This window comes from Ochotona princeps, chromosome 11 (genome assembly GCF_030435755.1).
Source record: "Ochotona princeps isolate mOchPri1 chromosome 11, mOchPri1.hap1, whole genome shotgun sequence".
Lineage (NCBI taxonomy): Eukaryota > Metazoa > Chordata > Mammalia > Lagomorpha > Ochotonidae > Ochotona > Ochotona princeps.
The window spans coordinates 38,575,937-38,596,145 of NC_080842.1; the positions used below are offsets into that span (position 1 = coordinate 38,575,937).

The window sequence follows — 20,209 nt, forward strand, 5'->3', positions numbered from 1 at the left end:
GTGAGACCCAGCCTAGTCAGTCCCACATCTACCCTGGTTCTCCATAACACCAGATGGTGTTGGGATCTGAACCGGCCTGGTGCATCCAATCCCAGCCCACACTAGTGCCTAGGGTGACTACAACTGTTTCCTAGATAGAACGCAGCCCCCATTTCAGCACATACACCCCTTGGTGGGAACCTCATCCCAGTTGTGGTGTCCCCTTACCTCCCAGATTGGGCCTGTTCCTAGCTGTAAATTACGCACCTGCCCGTGGTTGCTGTGAGGACCATTAGGTGCAAGCCTCAAGTTCATTTGGGATTCCCTCATTGCCAGCATTCTGTTTCCTCCATTTTGATTGAAGGGATCCCCAAAGAGACTTTGAGGTGTTCCCAGATCAGGTTATTAGCAAGCACAGTGCTTCATGCCCCAAAGCACTGTGGGTTCAGGAGGGAGCCTCCCAGGCAGCAGGTCAAAGAACCAAAAGTCCAAAACTCTGGCTGGGCGGCCAGCAGGCGGAGCTTGGCACCAAATGGCGCACTGGCCGCCCTGGAGCAGCTCACCACGTGTATGTGGTAGCTACTGTGTGTTCCCAGGCTTGAGATGTAGCCATCCCAAGGCCCCCGGCAGGCAGCAAGGTGGCTGCCTGCGGAGGTTCAAGTCCTTAGGCCCCAGTCCCACCCCTCCTGGCTCCTCCCCCCAGCTCCAGCCCACATGGCGAGCAGTAGGGGAGGCCCAGACTCGCTACACAGACCCCCGGGACTCACCCAGAAAAGGGGTAGCCATCAAGGTTCCGGCAAATCTGGGAGCAGCTCCCCACGTGTACGTGGTAGCTACTGTGTGTTCCCAGGCTTGAGGCGTGGCCATCCCAAGGCCCCCGGCAGGCAAAACTATTGTTCACAGTTTCATGAAAATTTTAGATTTTTCTGTTTACTTCATTGGAAAACTTGTATTTTGCTTCATTTTAAAACATTTCCTTTGTTTCTTGAATGCCTTGATACTCATTATGAGGTGTGATTCTGTTTTATACCACTGCTTTCAATCATTGAATGTCCATTTTTCAAAACTTTTCAAATATTGCCCTTATTTGTGACTAATTTGTTTGAAAGGCAGACACAGAAACGGGGAAAGACAAAGATCTTCCGGATATTATGTCTTTTTTTTTAATTTATTCATTTTATTACAGCCAGATATACACAGAGGAGGAGAGACAGAGAGGAAGATCTTCCATCCGATGATTCACTCCCCAAGTGATCCGCAACGGGCCGGTGCGCGCCGATCCGAAGCCAAGAACCTGGAACCTCTTCCAGGTCTCCCATGCGGGTGCAGGGTCCCAGTGCATTGGGCCGTCCTCGACTGCTTTCCCAGGCCACGAGCAGGGAGCTGGATGGGAAGTGGAGCTGCCGGGATTAGAACTGGTGCCCATACGGGATCCCGGGGCTTTCAAGGCGAGGACTTTAGCCGCTATGCCACACCGCCAGGCCCGATATTATGTCTTAATGGCCACAGTGGCCAGGGCCAGGCCAAGCTGAAGTCAGGAGCTCCCTCCAGGCTCCTGCGTGGGTAGCAGAGACCCAAGCCTGTGGGACGCTCTGCTGCTTTTCACAGGCCCTTATCTGTGAACTGGATTGCAAGTAGAACAGCCAGCACATTACCTGGTGCCTGTTGGGCGTGCAAGGGTCGCAGGTCGCAGGTCGCAGCTTTACCTGCTGTACCACAGTGCTGGGCCTAAGGACTACTTTTTTGTTACAAAATGTAAACCAAATATGGTTGCCTATAATGAGCAAATTAAAGGAGTATTAATAAAACAAGTTGTAATAACATGTAAATGTATAACTTTAGTTTGTTCTTTTTTAGATTTATTTATTTATTATTATTATTTCAAAGTCAGATTAACAGAGAGGAGGAGAGACAGAGATCTTCCTTCCGTTCATTCACTACCTAACTAGCCGCAACGGCCGGAGCTGAGCCGATCTGAAGCCAGGAGCTTTTTCCAGGTCTGCCATGCAGGTGCAAGGTCCCAAGGCTTATGGCCATCTTCGACTGCTCTCCCAGGCCACGAGCAGGGAGCTGGACGGAAAGTGGAGCAGCCAGGATTCAAACCTGCTCAGATATGGGGTCTTGGCACAAACAAGCGAGGACTTTAGCCACTAGGCTACCACACCAGGCCCCTCTAACTGATTTTTCAAGACCTTTTTCACACTAAGGATGTACAAAATGTTGTGGCTTTTTGGAACTTTAAATGTTTTCTTTTTCTTTTTTATTCAAATTTGTCACTCTTTCTGCACTGTGCTTTTATTTTCATATTTGAAGAGTTATGACTTAAATTATAAAAATTCACTGTCTTGCTTTTATTTCTGTTTAAACATTTAATTGTTCTGCTGGATTGTGCTGTGTAACAATTCTTTTGAATTGAGCGATTTGAAACTTAGGCTGTTTTGTTTTTCTTCATTTTGTTTTATCTTCTGCAATACAATCTAGCTCATGGTATATTTCAAGGCAGCAGTCTGTTTTGCTTCTCCCACATGGGTGCAGGGGCCCAAGCATTTGAACCATCCTCTACTGCATTCCCAATCCATGTGAAGGGAGCTGAATCAGAAGTGCAGCAGCTGGAATGTGAGCCTCCTCCTCTGTTGGACGTTGGTGCTGCAGACAGAGGCTTAGCCTACTACACCTCTATGCTGGCCCTCCTGCGGATTTGTCTGTAAGAATTCTTTTAGGGGCCCGGCGGCGTGGCCTAGCGGCTAAAGTCCTCGCCTTGAACGCCCCGGGATCCCACTTGGGCGCCGGTTCTAATCCCGGCAGCTCTACTTCCCATCCAGCTCCCTGCTTGTGGCCTGGGAAAGCAGTCAAGCACGGCCCAAGGCCTTGGGACACTGCACCCGTGTAGGAGACCCGGAAGAGTTTCCTGGTTCCCGGCTTAGGATCGGCACAGCACCGGCTGTTGCGGATCACTTGGGGAGTGAAACATCGGATGGAAGATCTTCCTCTCTGTCTCTCCTCCTCTGTATATCCGGCTTTCCAATAATAATAAATCTTTAAAAAAAAAAAGAATTCTTTTAGTATAATTTTAAAAACATGATACTTTGAGAGGGCAAGCTAATGCTTGTATTTAGTCCTGAGCCTTTAACTTTTTGTTTTATAGAAATGCCTAAGTGTGTGTGTATTTTATAATTTTACAGTTTATTCGGGTACAAAGGGTCAATGGCTACAGGAAAGTAGGTAAGATCATTTTTTCCACACTAATCTTTTTTCCCCTGTATCTGGGGCCAGGGGAGAGACAAAGGGAGAAGCCGTACCCAGCCTCCCAGCCTCCCACCCATCCCAGGTCCCTGATGTGGGACATGCTCCGAGGGTCTGCTCAAGCAGTTGTTATAGCTCAGCAGATCTGAATTGCTGCCAGTCTCGCTGTTCCAAGCTGATGAAATCTATTCAGAGTGTTCTGGGTTACTCCCTATCGTGGTTCCTCTGCTCACCTGCAGGGATTGTGTCCAACAGAGAAATTTCCCAAGCTCCTCCATCAGCAGATCTTGGCTTACTGGTGGGTCCATGGGCCAGCCCTACTTAGTCCATTTCCTGTCCTGGTAGGGACAGTGGCCTTTCTTGACTGGCCTTTAGTCCATTCCAGTTCTTACTGTTGGATGTTTCAGGCCAGCCAAAGCTCATCCATACCCAGACACTGCTCACACATGGCTCAGTAGGGGCAGAAACCTGGCCTAGTCCATCCCACATCTACCCAGGTTCTCCAGAGCACTAAATTGGTGCTCCAGAGCACCAAATGATTAGGTGTACCCAGCCTTACTTCACACTTGTGCCAAGGGAGATTGCAGCCATATCCAGAGCAGAACGCAGCCCCCACTTGGGCCCCCACACTCTCCCATGGGAACCCCAACCCAGCAAGGGTATACTGTCAGCTCCCCAACTGAGCCTGTCCCAGCCCTAGATTACATGCATGCCAGTGATTGCTTTGACCCAGTTGGCTTAGCCTCTCACCCTTCTCAGCCTTTGCCTTCGATGCTGTGGCCTAGTATCCCTGGTTCATGCAGACCAGTCGGTGTAAGAGCCTAGTTTGGCATGACCTATGTTCCAGCCTGATTTTCTTATGAGTTAAGGTTTGCTTGGCCCTGCCTGGTCCTCCCCCTTCTAGGTGCAGCTCGGCCCACCCCACATCCTGTTTTAGGGTGCACATTCAACTGCTGCTGCCTTGACCTGCCTCTGCCCAGGCTGTTGTCGGGTCCTTTACTCGTATGTGATGGCAGGTTCCTTGGTCACACCTGGCTCGGCCCATCACCACTCCAGCTCATGAGCTAACCAGTGGTACTTATATTTCCACAAGGTTCGGCCCACACTTCCCCCACAGAATCCACACCCCCGGACCTGGTTCTATCGCTGCTGGTTAGTGTCTTGACCCTGCCAAGTGTGACCCGTCCCCTGTTCCACCAGTCAGTGAGGTACTGGTACCTAGCCCTGCCAGATAGGACCCCAGCCATAGTTTTTGTGTGGACTGGTGTATGGCAGTCAGTGATGCTCTGTGCTAATAGCCCATCTCAGGATTCCCGTGTGGGTTGGTGAATCAGTCTGGGCTAAATAGATCTTATGGACTCTCCTTTCCAAGTCACTAGGTCTCAGTCCCCACACTTGCTAGCAAGTTCTGTGACCGTGTTGCTGAATTGCCCAGAATTCATTCCTCACCTACACTCATACTGGCCTTATCCATGGATGTCCCTAGGCAACAATTACATATCCTAAAAACTCCAGAGTTCGCCGCTGGGCAGCCAGCAGGCAGAGCCTAGCGCCAAATAGGCGCAATGGCCACTCAAAGCCCAAGACTCAGTCACCACCTGGCGGCAGTGACTTTGGCCTGAGTCCCCAGCATTGGGTCCGGCCTGGCTGGGTGATACTTTGAGAGGTCAAGCTAATGCTTGTACTCAGTCCTGTGGCTTTAACTTTTTTTTTTTTTTAAGATTTATTTGTTTTATTGCAGAGTCAGATATACAGAGAGGAGGAGAGACAGAGAGGAAGATCTTCCATCCGATGATTCACTCCCCAAGTGATCCGCAATGGGCTGGTGCTGTGCCGATCTGAATCCGGGAACCAGGAACCTCCTCCGGGTCTCCCATGCAAGTGCAGGGTCCCAATGCATTGGGCCGTCCTCAACTGCTTTCCCAGGCCACAAGCAGGGAGCTAGATGTGAAGTGGAGCTGCCGGGATTAGAACCGGCGCCCATATGAGATCCCGAGGCGTTCAAGGCGAGGACTTTAGCTGCTAGGCCACGCCGCCGGGCCCAGCTTTAACTTTTAAAACATGATTTTGTGCCATGCATTTTTTTCCCTGATGTAAAGAGATGGTCCTTCTTGAAGTGCAGTGAAACTGCTAGACAAACTCCATAATTGTGTTTTTTGGATCATGTAGTAGGTAATATGTAGACTCCATCATGTTCATGGAAAGTATTTTAATAAGGTTATGTTTTTCCATGTTGGTCCTTAAATGAGTTTGGTGTGTAGCTTCCCTTGGCTCTTTGTACTGTTTAATTCAGTTGTAGAGACCTTAATTTCTACTTTCTATTTTCCTTTTACACAAATTAGTCACTTGAAGACTTTTAAGTCTTTTGTGCTTGAATACTACCATCTCTTGCTTTAAGCTTTAAATGAAAATTTTAAAATGTGTCCTTGATACTAAAAATCTGTTTAGCACATCAACTTTTCCTTCATATGATGAGCCTGGTGAGCCTGAGCAACTTTAGGTAGAAGGTTTATGGTATTTCTTCTGAAGTGATATTTGAGTGTGTATACCATTAATGAATTAAGTGATCTGATTTGATGGATGAATGTAGTAAGACCATGGCCCAGAGTTTGATTTATTTCCTGCACGTCCCTGAGGTACATTATGTTCTTTTGCTACACTCTACATTCTTAACATTGGCAAATACACTGACTAGTATGTGATAGTGCTGTCAGAAGGTTGAAATATAATTGCACCCATGAAAACAGGTCAAAAGCTAGTAGAACACACATGCCAAGTGTGGGGCTTGCAAGGTGATTCAGATAGACTTTATTTTCATATGTTTGATTATGATCAGCTGCTGTTATTATCAAGTAATCTTTTACATTTTGTTTGGTTACTCGAAAGAATTGACTCAAGAGTATCCTTTTTTGTTTGTCACTTTTCTGTGTATTTAAACTATAAATCTAATGTTTTTGATAAAAGCATTTTAATTATGTGATAATAGATCGGAAAGTATGAAGCTGAGCCTGATGAATTCTGACTTATGCTCAGGTTTGATTAAGAAGTAGTTTTAACACTAATCTCTTAGACATAGCTTACATAACTAAAATAACATTGGATATAATGCTATAAAGAAGGATGGGTAAAGAAAGGCAAGCCGTTGTTAATCAGGGTATATGAGGAGGAGATGTTGGGTAACAGTGATTGTGGGATATTATCAGGTCTGGACAGCAGTGACTAGTTGGAATGAGTGTGTAAATGGAGTCATTGCATTTACTTGAACAGTTGACTTTTTAAGGTTTATTTTGTTTCTTTGGAAGGCAAGAGACCAGAAAACTTTTCTATCTTCCAGGTCACTCCTCCAGTGTCCCTAACAGCAAGGGTGTACCAGGTCAAATCCAGCAACCAGGGATTCAGATTCTGAGTTTCCATGTAAATCACAGAGGCCCAAGTACTTGAGCCATCTGTGTTTCCTAGGATGTCCTTTAGTAGAAAACTAGAATGGACCTAACCTCGTGTCAGAAGCAGCAGCTTAACTGCTGTTCCAATACCTGCTCTACATCCTTGTTCTAAAAATATTATTGAATGAGTCTATTTAATGAGTTTTATTTCAGCCCCCCTCCCCTTTAAGATTTCTTATTGATTCCTCGGAAACCTTCAAGCATGAGACAATCTAATTGTGTGTAAAGTGCACCTGTCAGAGCTTGCCAAGATTGATAGAATTGCTCATGTTTGGTTACTTTGAGATATTTCTCAACAATGGTCCAAATGTTTGTTTCCATTTTAGAACAAAATCCAATCCCATAGCAGAGGAGAATACAATGTTTACAGCACCTTTCAGAGCCATGAACCAGAGTTTGACTACTTGAAAAGTTTAGAAATAGAAGAAAAGATCAACAAAATTAGGTGGTTACCCCAGAAAAATGCTGCTCAGTTTCTATTGTCTACTAATGGTAAGTACACATTTTCTCCTTATGTGCCCACTCTGCACACATATCCATAGGCAACTTTTCTTCATTCAAAGAGGGATTGTTATTTAGGCATCTCTGTAAATCTAATTGGAGGAATTTTTTTCTTATACAAAATATGACTTTTTATTATAGTTCACATGCCTTTTTTAATACAAATTTATTTATTTATTACTTACTTATTATGATCTTGACATAGTTGATTAGGGCTCAAAGGGTCAAGGACTACATACTCTTTTTCCTTCCTGTATCTGGGGCCAGAAAGAGAGCAAGGGAGAAGCCACACCCACCCTCGCAACTATCCCAGGTTCCCCAATGTGGGGCATGCTCCGAGAGCACTGCTCAAGTGGTTTCCACAATTCAGCTATTCTGAATTACTGCCAATCTCACCATTTCAAGCACAGTGAAATCTCTTCAGAATCCACTGGCTAACGTAGTCCACTTTAGCGTCTCCACTTGCCCAGATTTTCACTGCCAATACTTGGAATGCCAGTGTCACAGGTTGCAGCTTAACCTGTTACCCCACAGCACCAACCCCTTGATCTTTTGGGATTTTTTTTTTTTCTTTAGTTGTTGTTTTTGTTTAATTTATTTTTATTTGAAAGGTAAGCTTTACAGTGAGAGAAGGAAATATAGTCTTGCATCTGCTGGTTCACTTTCCAGATGTTCAGAGCTGAGTAGATCCAAAGCTGGGAACCAAGAGCTTCTTCCAGGTGTCCCACGTGGGTGCAGAGTCACAAAGACTTAGCCCATCCTCCGCTACTCTAAGACTAAGCTGAGAGCTGGGTCAGAAGTGGAGCAGCCAGCCAGGACATGAGCCTGCATTTGCATGTGTATTAGCCAGTTGAGCCACTGTGCTGGGTACACACACACCCCTCCCCGCACTCCCCTCCTCCCCGGTTCTTTTAATTTTTATGTGTCTTAAGAAATCTCTGTTTTGCTTCATTTATGAATGAGAGAAGGGAGCCATGTCAAAGAGGAATGGGGACATGAATTGGTGCCCTTATGGAATAGCAGTGCTGCCGGCAGAGAATTAACTGGCTATGTCATCTTGCCCCAGCTAATAGTGATACATAGTCTGTGTTCTTAGTTTTGACAGATGAAGCAGTGGTAATTTAAGACACTGAATTTGCAAGAAAGTAGTTTGAATTTGCAAGAAACGAAGGATGGTTGGTGACTGTACTATATTTAAACAGAGGCCTCAGGTATTATAAAGGACATCTGTGGAGTCTTGGATGGACTCTGCTAGGAAGTAGAACCAAAGGAGATAGTCTGTGTAACAGGCAGTCTTTTTTAAGATTTATTTTTTTATTGCAAAGGCACATTTACAGAGAGAAAAATATTTTGTTTTCTGGTTCACTCCTCAAGTGGCTGTAACAGCCAGAGCTGATCTGATCTGAAGCTAGGAGCCAGGAGCTTTTTCTGGGTCTCCCATGCAATTGCAGGATCTCAAAGCTTTTGGCCATCCTTGACTGCTTTCCCATGCCACAAACAGGATGGGAAGTGGGACCGCCAGGACATGAACCTGGGCCCATAACAGGCAATCTTTAGATGACTTATTTATTGCCTTTAAGGTTTGTTGTTATTCCATTTGAAGCATATATAGACTTGTATGTATTTACGTGTATGGCTAGAGATCTAGCCTGTGATTTGATTTGAGCCTCACATGAAACTTTAGATTAAATGTGTAAATTTGTAATTTCTATGTGTATTTGCTTTTGTTTACTAGGTAATACCAAGTTTTTAAAAGGAAAAATCTAGGGGAAATAATGAAAATGGCATTTTAAAAATGCTTTAAAGTGTTTTTTTGTTCTAGCATTATTAATGCTTTATTCTCTCCTCAGATAAAACAATAAAATTATGGAAAATCAGTGAAAGGGACAAAAGACCAGAAGGGTATAATTTGAAAGAGGAAGATGGAAGGTATAGAGATCCTACTACCGTTACTACACTACGAGTAAGTATATGGAAAATAATTTCTGATGAATAGTAATCTGTGTTCATACTATGTAGTTTAGATCATGGTCTTGCACTCACTGTTGCAGTGTTAACTATTACAAGATTAAGCTTTTTTTTTTTTTTTTTTTTAATTACATTGCATTATGTTTTATAGGCTCTGGGATTCCCCCAACCCTTCCCCATACCCTCCCCCCATGGTGGATTCCTCCATCTTGGTGCAGTATTACAGTTCAAATTCAGTCAAGATTCTTCCATTGCAAGCATTGAGTCCAGCATCTTATTGTCCAGATAAATTCAGTGGTTTCTTGGGGAGACCATCTCTGGCCTGAAGGCAGAGCTGGCAGAATATCATCCCAATCAATTAAAATCTACGACATAACATCAACAAAAACAACATTATGGAATTAATTGACATGGTATTGAGTAACAAATATGTTAAAAAATGAAGATTAAGCTTTCAAGATTAATTCTTGGAGTTTAAAAAAGTAGAAATGGGCCGTATTTTACAGTTGTAACTAAGATATCAACAGTTGGATACAATGGGTTAATTTCATTTTGGGCCTTATTGGTATAAACTAATAAGCATTTATTTGCACTGCACATCTTCAGAGCACATGATTGGAACCAAGAAGAACTGTAAATTTTAATTGCATCGCTACCAACAAAATAAGGTGAATTACGGGCTGCCATTGTGTGGTGTATCTGGTTGAGCTGTTATGTGGGATGCCCACATCCTTTATTGGATTGCATAGGATCAAGTTCCACCTCCATTTCCTCCCCAATTGCCTGCTAATATGTATCCTGGTAGGCAGGTGATGACTCAGTGCTTGGGTTCCTGCCACCCATATGGGAGACCCAGATATGCAGTTCCTGCTTCCTGATTTTGAACTGACCCAGCTCTAGCTGTTATTGGTATTTGGAAAGTGAGCCATCAGAAACAATATTTCTCTGTCTCATTATTCTCTGTCCTCTTCCAACTAAACAGAAAAATCAGTGAAGTTTAAGATAAAGTGCCAAAATTGTTCATTTTCTTCTCATTTCAACATTTTAAAGTGTCAGCATCAGTTCCTTTTAGAAGTAATTTTTGTAATCTTACAGCATTTATTGTCCTCTCAAAAATTAGAGTAATGAAGTGTTCTGAACTTGATGTGCCTTTTGTAATTTGTTTTCTTGTATCTTGTTGACAGGTACCAGTCTTTAGGCCCATGGATCTAATGGTTGAGGCCAGTCCACGAAGAATATTTGCCAATGCTCACACATATCACATCAACTCAATTTCTATTAATAGTGATTATGAAACTTATTTATCTGCAGATGATTTGCGGATTAATCTTTGGCATCTGGAAATTACAGACAGGAGTTTTAGTATCCATTTGGTTTCTGTTTTTGTGTTGAGGCTTATTGTACCCATGTTGGGTTTATTTTTGTCTCTTCAGTGCATTTGATTGCTGCTTATGGTATCTTAATATATTTGATGTCTGCTACCTTTTTCATAGCATAAACATGAAAATTATTTGAAGTTTGATAAGGAATATAATGTATTGACATAAAGCTTGAATTTATGAAATTTTCAAGAATTTGATGATTTGCGAGATTTTTTCATCTACTAGGGTTTTCATTCTTATTTTACACATTGACTTTTTAAGGCATATTCACAGATAGGAAAGACAGAGTGAGAAATCCTGCATCAGCTGGTTCACTCCCCAAATGGCTGGAGTTGGATTGGTCCAAAGCCAGGAACCTGTAACTTCTTCAGGCTCTCACGTGGGTACAGAAGCCCAAGAACTTGGACCATCTTTCGCTGCTTTCCCAGGGAGCTGGATCTATAATTTAATGTTCAACTTTTTTTATTATGAAAATATGAATTAGGGGGCTATTGCTTGGCATTGTAGTGCATCCATATAGGTGCCAGTTTGAGTTCTTGCCAGTCTGGTTTCCATCCAGCTCTCTACTTATGTTCCTGGGAAAGCACAGAAAATTACCCACATTCTTAGATCCCACAGACACACGGGTGACCTGAAGTAAGCTCCTGCATCCTGTCTTGGGACTAGCACAGCTCCAGCCAGTTGCAGCTGTTTGGGGAATGAACCAGCAGATGGATGATTGGTCTGGAAAATAAGTTTTTACAAGGCATGATAATATTATAGTGTAAAATCAACAAAAAATATTTCTTTGAATTTTATTATTTGTTATCCCTGTGGAAGTTTTCTGTCCATATATCAGTATGTGACATGAAAACATGTATACTTAGATACATATGCATAATATATGCATGCAATTATACAAATGCCTTTAAATGATTTTATATTTCCTGATAAATGTTAACTAGTAGTAATTATGTATTTTTGAAATTTGGACTTGTTTTTTGTTTGTTTGCCTTTACCGTGAGATTTTTAATTTATCCGCAGATAAGTAGTAGTTCATCAAAAAATATTATTTGTATTTCTTGCATTCATGGTTTAGCATAAGTGGTTGAACAATCAAAATTTTCTTTTTCCTGTTTTTTTTCTTACTGTATTTGTTTGCCTTGTTATATGCATCTTTTATTGTAAATTAACTGTTACATTTGTAACTACATAATTTCTCTTTTTCACCCTCTAAGGGTTTTGTTTGGAATTCTCTTTAATACTTTAAAGAATGATTTATTTATCATCTTTCCTATATGATTTCTGGTTTAGACTTTCACATTCCTAGGTGGCTTAAAATTTGCCATATTTTTCTTTAAGATTTATCACATTTTAGCAGTATAAGTTTTGAATATTTCTGGAATTTATATTCAAGTAGAATGTAATTCCAGGCTGATACTTGAGTCTAAATCTGTGTGTGGATTTTAAATGTGAGAAACGTAAAAGTGCATTTGTCTTTTTTTCTACGTGTAAATTCCTTAATAAAACACTATCCAGATATCGTGGATATTAAGCCTGCCAACATGGAAGAGCTAACAGAAGTGATTACAGCAGCAGAATTCCATCCAAATAGCTGTAACACATTTGTATACAGCAGCAGTAAAGGCACTATTCGGTTATGTGACATGAGGGCGTCTGCGCTCTGTGATAGGCATTCTAAATGTAAGTTTATCTCCTTGAAAATGGCGGTCAGTAGGAAGCTAACATCTGCATTTACAGATCTTAAACTTTTATGCCCATGCCCTCTTTTAAAACTCCCTCCCTCTACCTGGGTCATCACATGGTACTCCACTGAAAGACTGTGGTAAAGTTCTCTTGGAGGGGTGTTTCTTTTGGTCTCTAAGAATATATATATATATATGTATGTATATATATATATGTATATATATACTTTTTTAAAGATTTCTTTTATTTTTATTACAAAGATATACAGAGAGGAGGAGAGACAGAGAGGAAGATCTTCCGTCCAATGATTCACTCCCCAAGTGACCACAACAGCCGGTGCTGCACCGATCGAAAGCCGGGAATCAGGAACTTCTTTCTAGGTGTCCCACGTGGGTGCAGGGTCCCAAAGCTTTGGGCCATCCTCGACTGCTTTCCCAGGCCACAAGCAGGGAGCTGGATGGGCATTGGAACTGCCGGGATTAGAACCGGCGCCCAAGTGGGATCCCAGCGTGTTCAAGGTGCGAGGACTTTAGCCACTAGGCCACGCTGCCAGGCCCTGAGAATATATTTTTAATGGAATTCTTTTCAACGTACTTTTCGTTCCTCCGCTCCTCATTCTTTTTTCTCTTGTATTTTAAGCTTCCTAGGAATATTCAGAGGCTTTGTTAGCTTAAATGAGGTTTGAAAACTACTGGATTAAAAAAGTTATAAGGGTCACAGTATTTTCATGCTGTTGAGTCAGTTTTTACATAAGTATGAAAATTGGTGCATGCCTGTTTACCAAATTAATTTTTATTTGGCCACTAGAACATAAAATTATAGCATGATGTGGCTAGGTAGAATAACATGCTTTTTCTGGTGATGACAGAGGTCAAGTTAGTGAAGGCTGCTGCAAAATAGAATACACCAATAATCAACCTGATAGTTGGAGTTACAAGCCCCAGTGTATCTGGAAAAATTGACTATGTGACTCCAAATAAACTTTCCAGGGAATTATTTTGTATAAGCCAGAATATTGTACACCTTGCCTTTTTATTCTTTTGCTTGTTTTTAGTGTTTGAAGAACCAGAAGACCCCAGTAACAGGTCATTTTTTTCTGAAATCATCTCTTCTATTTCTGATGTAAAATTCAGCCATAGTGGTCGATATATGATGACTAGAGACTATTTGTCAGTCAAAATTTGGGACTTAAATATGGAAAACAGGCCTGTGGAAACATATCAGGTACTTGTGGAGTTTTTTCTTTGAATGAGCATTTGTGTCTAAATAGAGTAATAACTCAGAAAACAGATAAGTACATTTTCATGTTGCTTTAAATACTGTGTAAATAATATTGAGTAATACCATCAAATATTCAAGTGGTGCCTACCCACAGTGACCATGTATTTTATTACAAGAACAGTATGGTCATGCTGTGCAAAGCATCTGTATGCAATAAGGAACAGTTCTCACTTAAACTATGCCCAGAAAATAATAACATAAAAGTTAGCAGGGCATTCATATTTCCAGCAGTATGTGAAGGACTGAAAACGATATAGTGATGATTCAAATGTTGCTGTAATTTTCTTTTATGAGGTTTGTATCTGTACCATTTTGTCTTTTTTTTCCCCTCCCATTCTGAATGTTTTCCTCAGGGTTACAAGTGTCATACCAAGAATGGAAGTTGTCCTTGTTTCTTGTACAGCAGAAAGATGTGTGGCCTCCTTGAAATGCACATTTGTGTTACTAAGAATATAGAGACTTAATGAGATTAAAAAGTTTTGTTCATACATACATACATATAATGCCCTCTTACTACTATTTAAAGATAAGAACTTGTTGAAAACACTTTTCTAATTATGTTAAGTTACACAGAAGTGTATGTATATCTTGCTTGTGTTTTTTCCTCAGGTGCATGAATACCTTAGAAGTAAACTTTGTTCACTCTATGAAAATGACTGCATATTTGACAAATTTGAATGTTGTTGGAATGGATCTGACAGGTAATTGCTTTTAATTTTAACTGCTGATTTTGATATAAATTTCATTGGAGGAAAGGGGGTTTACATTCTTCCTGTTAATGGTTGTCACATTTGATAAAAATTAGGGCTTTTTTGCTTGAGACTTACTCATATACTTGAAAGGCAGGCAGAAATCTTCCCATCCAGCTTTTCACTTCCCAAATGCCCAAAATAGCCAGAAAAGAGCTAGACTGAAAGTAGGCGCTAGAATTCCATCCTAGACTCAGTTGGGTGGCAAGGCCCTAAGCCCTTACACCATCTGCTGCTGCTTTCTCAGGCACCTTCACAAGGAGCTGAACTAAAAGAGGAGGAGCCTCGACCTGACTTTACATGGAGTATGGTGTATGGCCATCCCAAGTTATGCTTCATGTGCTGTACCACAGTACCTATGCCTGGAAAACCCTAATTCATTTTCCTGATGGGATGCCTTGAAATAAATTTAGTAATCTTATAGATAGCATGCTAATACTGGTACATAAAAATGAAGCATAATTTCATAAGCAAATGTGAAAATAACTAAAACTTACAGATGTGTAAGAATTTTTTAGAACCAGATAAATCACATTTCTGTCACACTAACGATTAAAATGGTAAAATACCAGTTAATATCCTGCTGTCCCAGTTGTTCTTGAAAATATTTAGGTAGCGGGCCCGGCAGCGTCGCCTAGTGGCTAAAGTCCTCACCTTGAACGCACCGGGATCCCATATGAGCGCCGGTTCTAATCCCGGCAGCTCCAATTCCCATCCAGCTCCCTGCTTGTGGCCTGGGAAAGCAGTCGAGGACGGCCCAAAGCTTTGGGACCCTGCACCCGCGTGGGAGACTTGGAAAGAGGTTCCAGGTTCCCGGCTTCAGATCGGTGCAGCACCAGTCGTTGCGGCTCACTTGGGGAGTGAATCATCGGACGGAAGATCTTCCTCTCTGTCTCTCCTCCTCTCTGTATATCTGACTTTGTAATAAAAATAAATCTTTTTTTAAAAAAAAAATCTTACAGAAGTAATTTGCAGATGTATTAACCATAAGTAGTTAGATTTATTATAACCTCTTATTTTGTTTTATTACCTAATCAAAAGGTGTACTGTTATTTGCAAAAGCACATCTTTATTTCAGTATTTAATGTCAACATTTAGTATTACGTTCTAGTAAAATATTTTGGGATTAAAACTGTTTAGAGGTATTTTATAATAGTTTTATCACAGCTTTTATATATAGCTTAGGTTTTCTGATGTTATCTGATATGCATGTGTCTATTCTATAATAGAGGATATTAGAACTTGAAATATTTTGTCTTTTGTCTGATTTTTTTTTTTAAAGATTGATTTATTTTTATTGGAAAGGCAGATTTACAGAGAAGAGATACAGGAAAAAAGATCTTTCATCCACTGGTTCACTTCACAAGTGGCCATAACACCTGGAGCTGAGCCTGTCCAAAGCCAGAAGCTTCTTCCAGGTCTCCCATGAGGGTGCAGGAACCCAAGGTTTTGGGCCATCCTCTACTGCTTTCCCAGGCCATGGATGGGAAGTGGAGCTGCCCGGACAGAAACTGGTGCCCTTATGGGATTCCGGCGCATGTAAGGCGAGGATTTAGTCACTAGCTACCATATCTAGGCCCATTTTGTTGTTTTTTGAGATTTGTTTTTTATTATTATTTTTTTAAGATAGTGGTAGCATTACAAAGAGGTAGAGATAGAAAGACAGAGATCTTCCATCCACTGGTTCGCTTTCCATACAAATGGCTACAAAGGCTGGAGTTGCGCCAGTCTAAAACCAGAATCCAGGATGACTTCTTGGTCTCCCACATGGGTGCAACGACCCAATGATTTGGGCCAGCCTCTGCTGCTTTCCAGTTAAGGAGCTAGTTCTGACATGGAGCCTCTGGGATTTAAACTGGCACCCGTATGGAATGATGGCGCCCTAGCCTGCTTTACCTGTTATAGCAACACTGACCCCAGAGCTTATACTTTTAATACTTAAAATGTTTTTAGTGAAGTATAAATAAAATGGATTTCTATTATTTAAAAAATTATATGCTACTTTTTAATTTTAGTATAAGTATTCATAAAATGTGATTATTTAAACTAGTAACACCCTTGGGACAAATTAAACTCATAGTTTAAATGAGAAAACATTGATTTCTTAACAACTGTATTTCATACAGTTTGATTTTAGAATTGTACAAATGCCTAGAACACTGTTCCCCACATCAAAGTTCCTAAGACGCCATCAAAAAACCACCCTCCATTCCTGGCGGCTGCGTAGTTGAATAGCAAGGAGCGGCCCTCTGCCTCTCCTCCCCTAGGACACAGGAGCAGGGCGGGGGGCGGGGGGGAATAGAACATGTGTCCCACCCACCTCTCTGCATCGCCTCCTGTCTGTAAATCTGCCTTTCCAATAAAAACAAATATTTTTAAATGTCTCCTGTTTATTCTAGTCACTGACTTGGTATCAACAGTCTTGTTAATCAAATCAGCTGGAGTAGTTTGTTTCCTAAGGCTAGGTTTAATTGACCTGCTAAAAACAACCTCTTACTCCTTTGTTTCACTTATTGTTTTGTCTGCTTTTACAGTGTTGTCATGACTGGATCTTACAATAATTTCTTCAGAATGTTTGACAGGAATACAAAGCGAGATATAACTCTAGAAGCATCACGGGAAAACAATAAACCTCGCACAGTTTTGAAGCCTCGGAAAGTCTGTGCGAGTGGCAAGCGAAAGAAAGATGAAATAAGTGTTGACAGCCTAGACTTCAACAAGAAAATCCTTCATACAGCCTGGCACCCCAAGGAAAATATCATTGCTGTAGCTACTACAAACAATCTGTATATATTTCAAGACAAAGTGAATTAGGGTTGGCATTCCTAGGAGAGGAGCCCACTTCCTGCTTAGTTGAGATAGTTGAAATCTAGCATTCGTACCTATAAAAGAGAGAGGTCCATCGTGGTGCCCCTTTCCAGTGTTTGACAGTGTGCCATTTGACAACACATTTTTGTATAGCTACATGGAGAAAGCTCTGTGGGTTCATCACTTGGTGTTCTCCATGTCTGCTAGCCATTTAGGTAAGGGTAGGGCACTTTTAATTTAAATGACTTCTTGCACCATCTTGCCTAATGGACTAGATTGGACTGTATCAACATTGATTTACTCCACTTTTTATGCCTTCCATTGTGATGATGTCAAACACAGTGAAAGCCTTCAGTCATGCTATGGGATTTAATTGTGTATCCTCATTACTGTATCATTGTGGGGTACACCCTTCCTTCCCCTTTTTTAAATTAAATACAGCTCATTCTTACTGTGGCTTGTAGCATTCCTCCTCTCTGACCTCCTGGACTCTCCCCGTCATCTCTCTGACCTTTGCCCCACCCACCTGGTCTTGGTGGTGGTATATTACAAAAAGAATGAAAGCACACAAAATGAGTCAGTTTGGGGTTAGTGGTAAAGGGGGTATATGTTGCGAACAAATGTTTTAATAACAGTTGGCTGTAATCACTCCTTGCCATGTATGGCACTGAAAATAAGGAAAAAAACTACTACTGAATAAAAGTGACAAAGAATGGAGAATCTGGTTTTCTTTTTATTTTATTTTTTTTTAATCTACCTCTCTAAGTCAGTATTTTGTTACATACCCTTGGATGTAGTAAAATTAAATGGGTTTCCATTGTTTTATTACTATTTTTTGTTAATTTTTTTAACAAGTGTTCTTTAACATGGATTAAGAGACATATTGGTTCTGTATGAACATTTTTAAGTATATATTATTAAGGATTTCATAATCTGAATTCTAGAGATTTTTTACTGTAGTTAAGAGGGTTTCAGATACATAATTTACCTGTTGATGGAATTATAAATGGGATCCAAATTTGTAGGACTTTATTTTAAAATGACTTTTTACAGTGCTGAATTTCATTTTTTGCCTTATAAAATACTAAGTCAAAGACTGAAGTGTTTTTTAACAAGTTAAAAACTTTTTTTTGTCATTCAGTGTTATAACATGAAATTAACATCAGATGATTTAATACATAAAGTTGACACTGCACTAAATAACTTTTTATTGCTGTCAAATCAGAATTAATTGTAACTTGCCATAGATATTTTTCTTCTATTTTTGATTTTCCAAAGTTGTATTAAAGAAGACGCTTTAAAGGTACAGTGCTAAATGCTCACTGGACTCCCAGCGGCTGCCTCAAATAAAAGTCTAGTCATTTGTGTATGAGTGGTAATATCTTATCCAAAGATGAAGAATGCCCCTATTTTTAATAGGTACAATATACCTTTGTCAGTCTTGAAAAAGCTTTAATGGAGAAGAAATGGACTTTATTTTTAAGAGATGAATTGGGCATTTCTATTAAAGAGTGGTGGTATATTTTGGTTGAGCAATAATGTTACAGCCTTGATTTTTAGAGGACTCTGCTTCATTTATGTCCACTGCCTATTGTTCAGATGCAAATTGATTAAACAGTTTAACCATAATTCCCTCTACACTTATATAAGAATATTATGTCTTGGAAGTTAACATTTTTAGCACATAGGAGAAATTTTGTGTAATAAAATTACTGTATCTTTTGGACTTAGCAAGTCTGAATGAATTTGTATTTAAACACCAATTATATGTCTTATAAAATTTAACAGCACTTTTTCTAGTTTATTTCAGGATCGTTGGTATATTCGTAATTTGTGCTATTTATTCTTCATACCTATCTTGAAAGTGTATTGTTTCGCTTCCAGAAGTATTAAGTAGTGATACCCTATTTTCTGAATGAGCACTTTCCAGATGATCTTTTTGGGAGGTAGTTTCCCTAAGCTTGGGTTGTATGCCTTGATGGAACGCCACCAAATATCTCTTGGAAATTCATTTTTGATTCATCTGTAGCTAAGATGATACTCATCCATCACACGAAGGGATAGTTTCATATATTTAAGATTAAAATGCCTCTATAAGGAATGCTATTATAAATTGTAACATTCTTAAGTATTCATTTTTAAATTTCTTTGGTGTAGCAAACTATGAGCCCAGCCACTTATTTTATATGGTCATGGTTAATCTTTTTATTAATAAAAGTTATACTTAGAATAAACTTAGTCTTGTCAAGTTGCTTGTATTTCCTGTTCTCTTGTCACTAATATATATGTACATATTCTGTCCCTTAAACTTTTTTAAAAAGTTGCAGCAGGGAAGAGAGCTTCCATTCTGTTCATCTCCTTTGATCTTTACTTAGTGGCTGGGCAATAGTAGTAGTCTGTAATCTATATAATGGAAACTTGCTTATGTGGCAACTCACCACCAGAATTGCAAAGTCCTCAGTCTCCTGTAATTAGGAAAGCATTCATGCACTTTTCTTTTCCAATTACTTTTTTTTTCAGTTACTCCAAAAGAAAACAAGAAACAAAACAAGTTCTTTGAGTATATTACAGTATTTTGTAAGAGTACTGTTTGTTTTTGGAAAGAGAATTGGGAAAGCCAAGCAATACCGATTTAAATTCTTTTTAGTTAAAACATTGCTGCTTTAGTGAATATGTTTCTGCATGTTAACTGCACATACATTCAAGTGGAGTTGCTAATACGTGCTTCTGGATGAATAAAACCAACCAAACTCTAAGCTAGTCACCGAAAAGACAGGTTGTGCTAGGTGATGAATAACCAGATGAATGAGTAAAAGAGCACTACTAATTGAAGTATCTTAATAATGTCTAGATGGTTGAAGGGGTTGGTGTGTGTGTGGCTATAGTTTAAAGGGTTTTGGAAACAGACCCCCTTTTGTTGTGACAAGTGAATCCAAGAAATCCTTGGGTGTCCTCACGTGCTGAATATATCTTGCTAATTCAGTTTTGATATTTTATTGCAAAATTATATATCAGTTTTTAAATTTTTATTTGAAAGATTTTACAGAGAGGAGAGAAGTCTTCAGTCTTCTGGTGCATTTCCCAAATGGCCCCAATAGCCAGAGCTAAGCTGATACGAAGCTGGGGGCCAGGAACTGCTTTTGGTTCTCCCACATGGGTTCAGAGTCCC

General features: G+C 40.4%; 1 protein-coding gene across 2 annotated transcripts in view; it reads left to right on the plus strand.

The window, feature by feature from the left end:
- Positions 1–17,760, plus strand: part of PPP2R2A (protein phosphatase 2 regulatory subunit Balpha) — an 83,120-nt gene extending 65,360 nt beyond the window's left edge. For both annotated transcript variants that reach the window (XM_058670039.1, XM_058670040.1), the window contains 7 exons: positions 6,992–7,157; positions 9,017–9,129; positions 10,319–10,496; positions 12,035–12,199; positions 13,257–13,426; positions 14,093–14,184; positions 16,767–17,760. In XM_058670039.1, the coding sequence (XP_058526022.1) occupies positions 6,992–7,157; positions 9,017–9,129; positions 10,319–10,496; positions 12,035–12,199; positions 13,257–13,426; positions 14,093–14,184; positions 16,767–17,046 (1,164 nt within the window). In that variant the 3' untranslated portion in view covers positions 17,047–17,760. The remainder of the gene's footprint in view (positions 1–6,991; positions 7,158–9,016; positions 9,130–10,318; positions 10,497–12,034; positions 12,200–13,256; positions 13,427–14,092; positions 14,185–16,766) is intronic.
- The last annotated feature ends 2,449 nt before the right edge of the window (positions 17,761–20,209 follow it).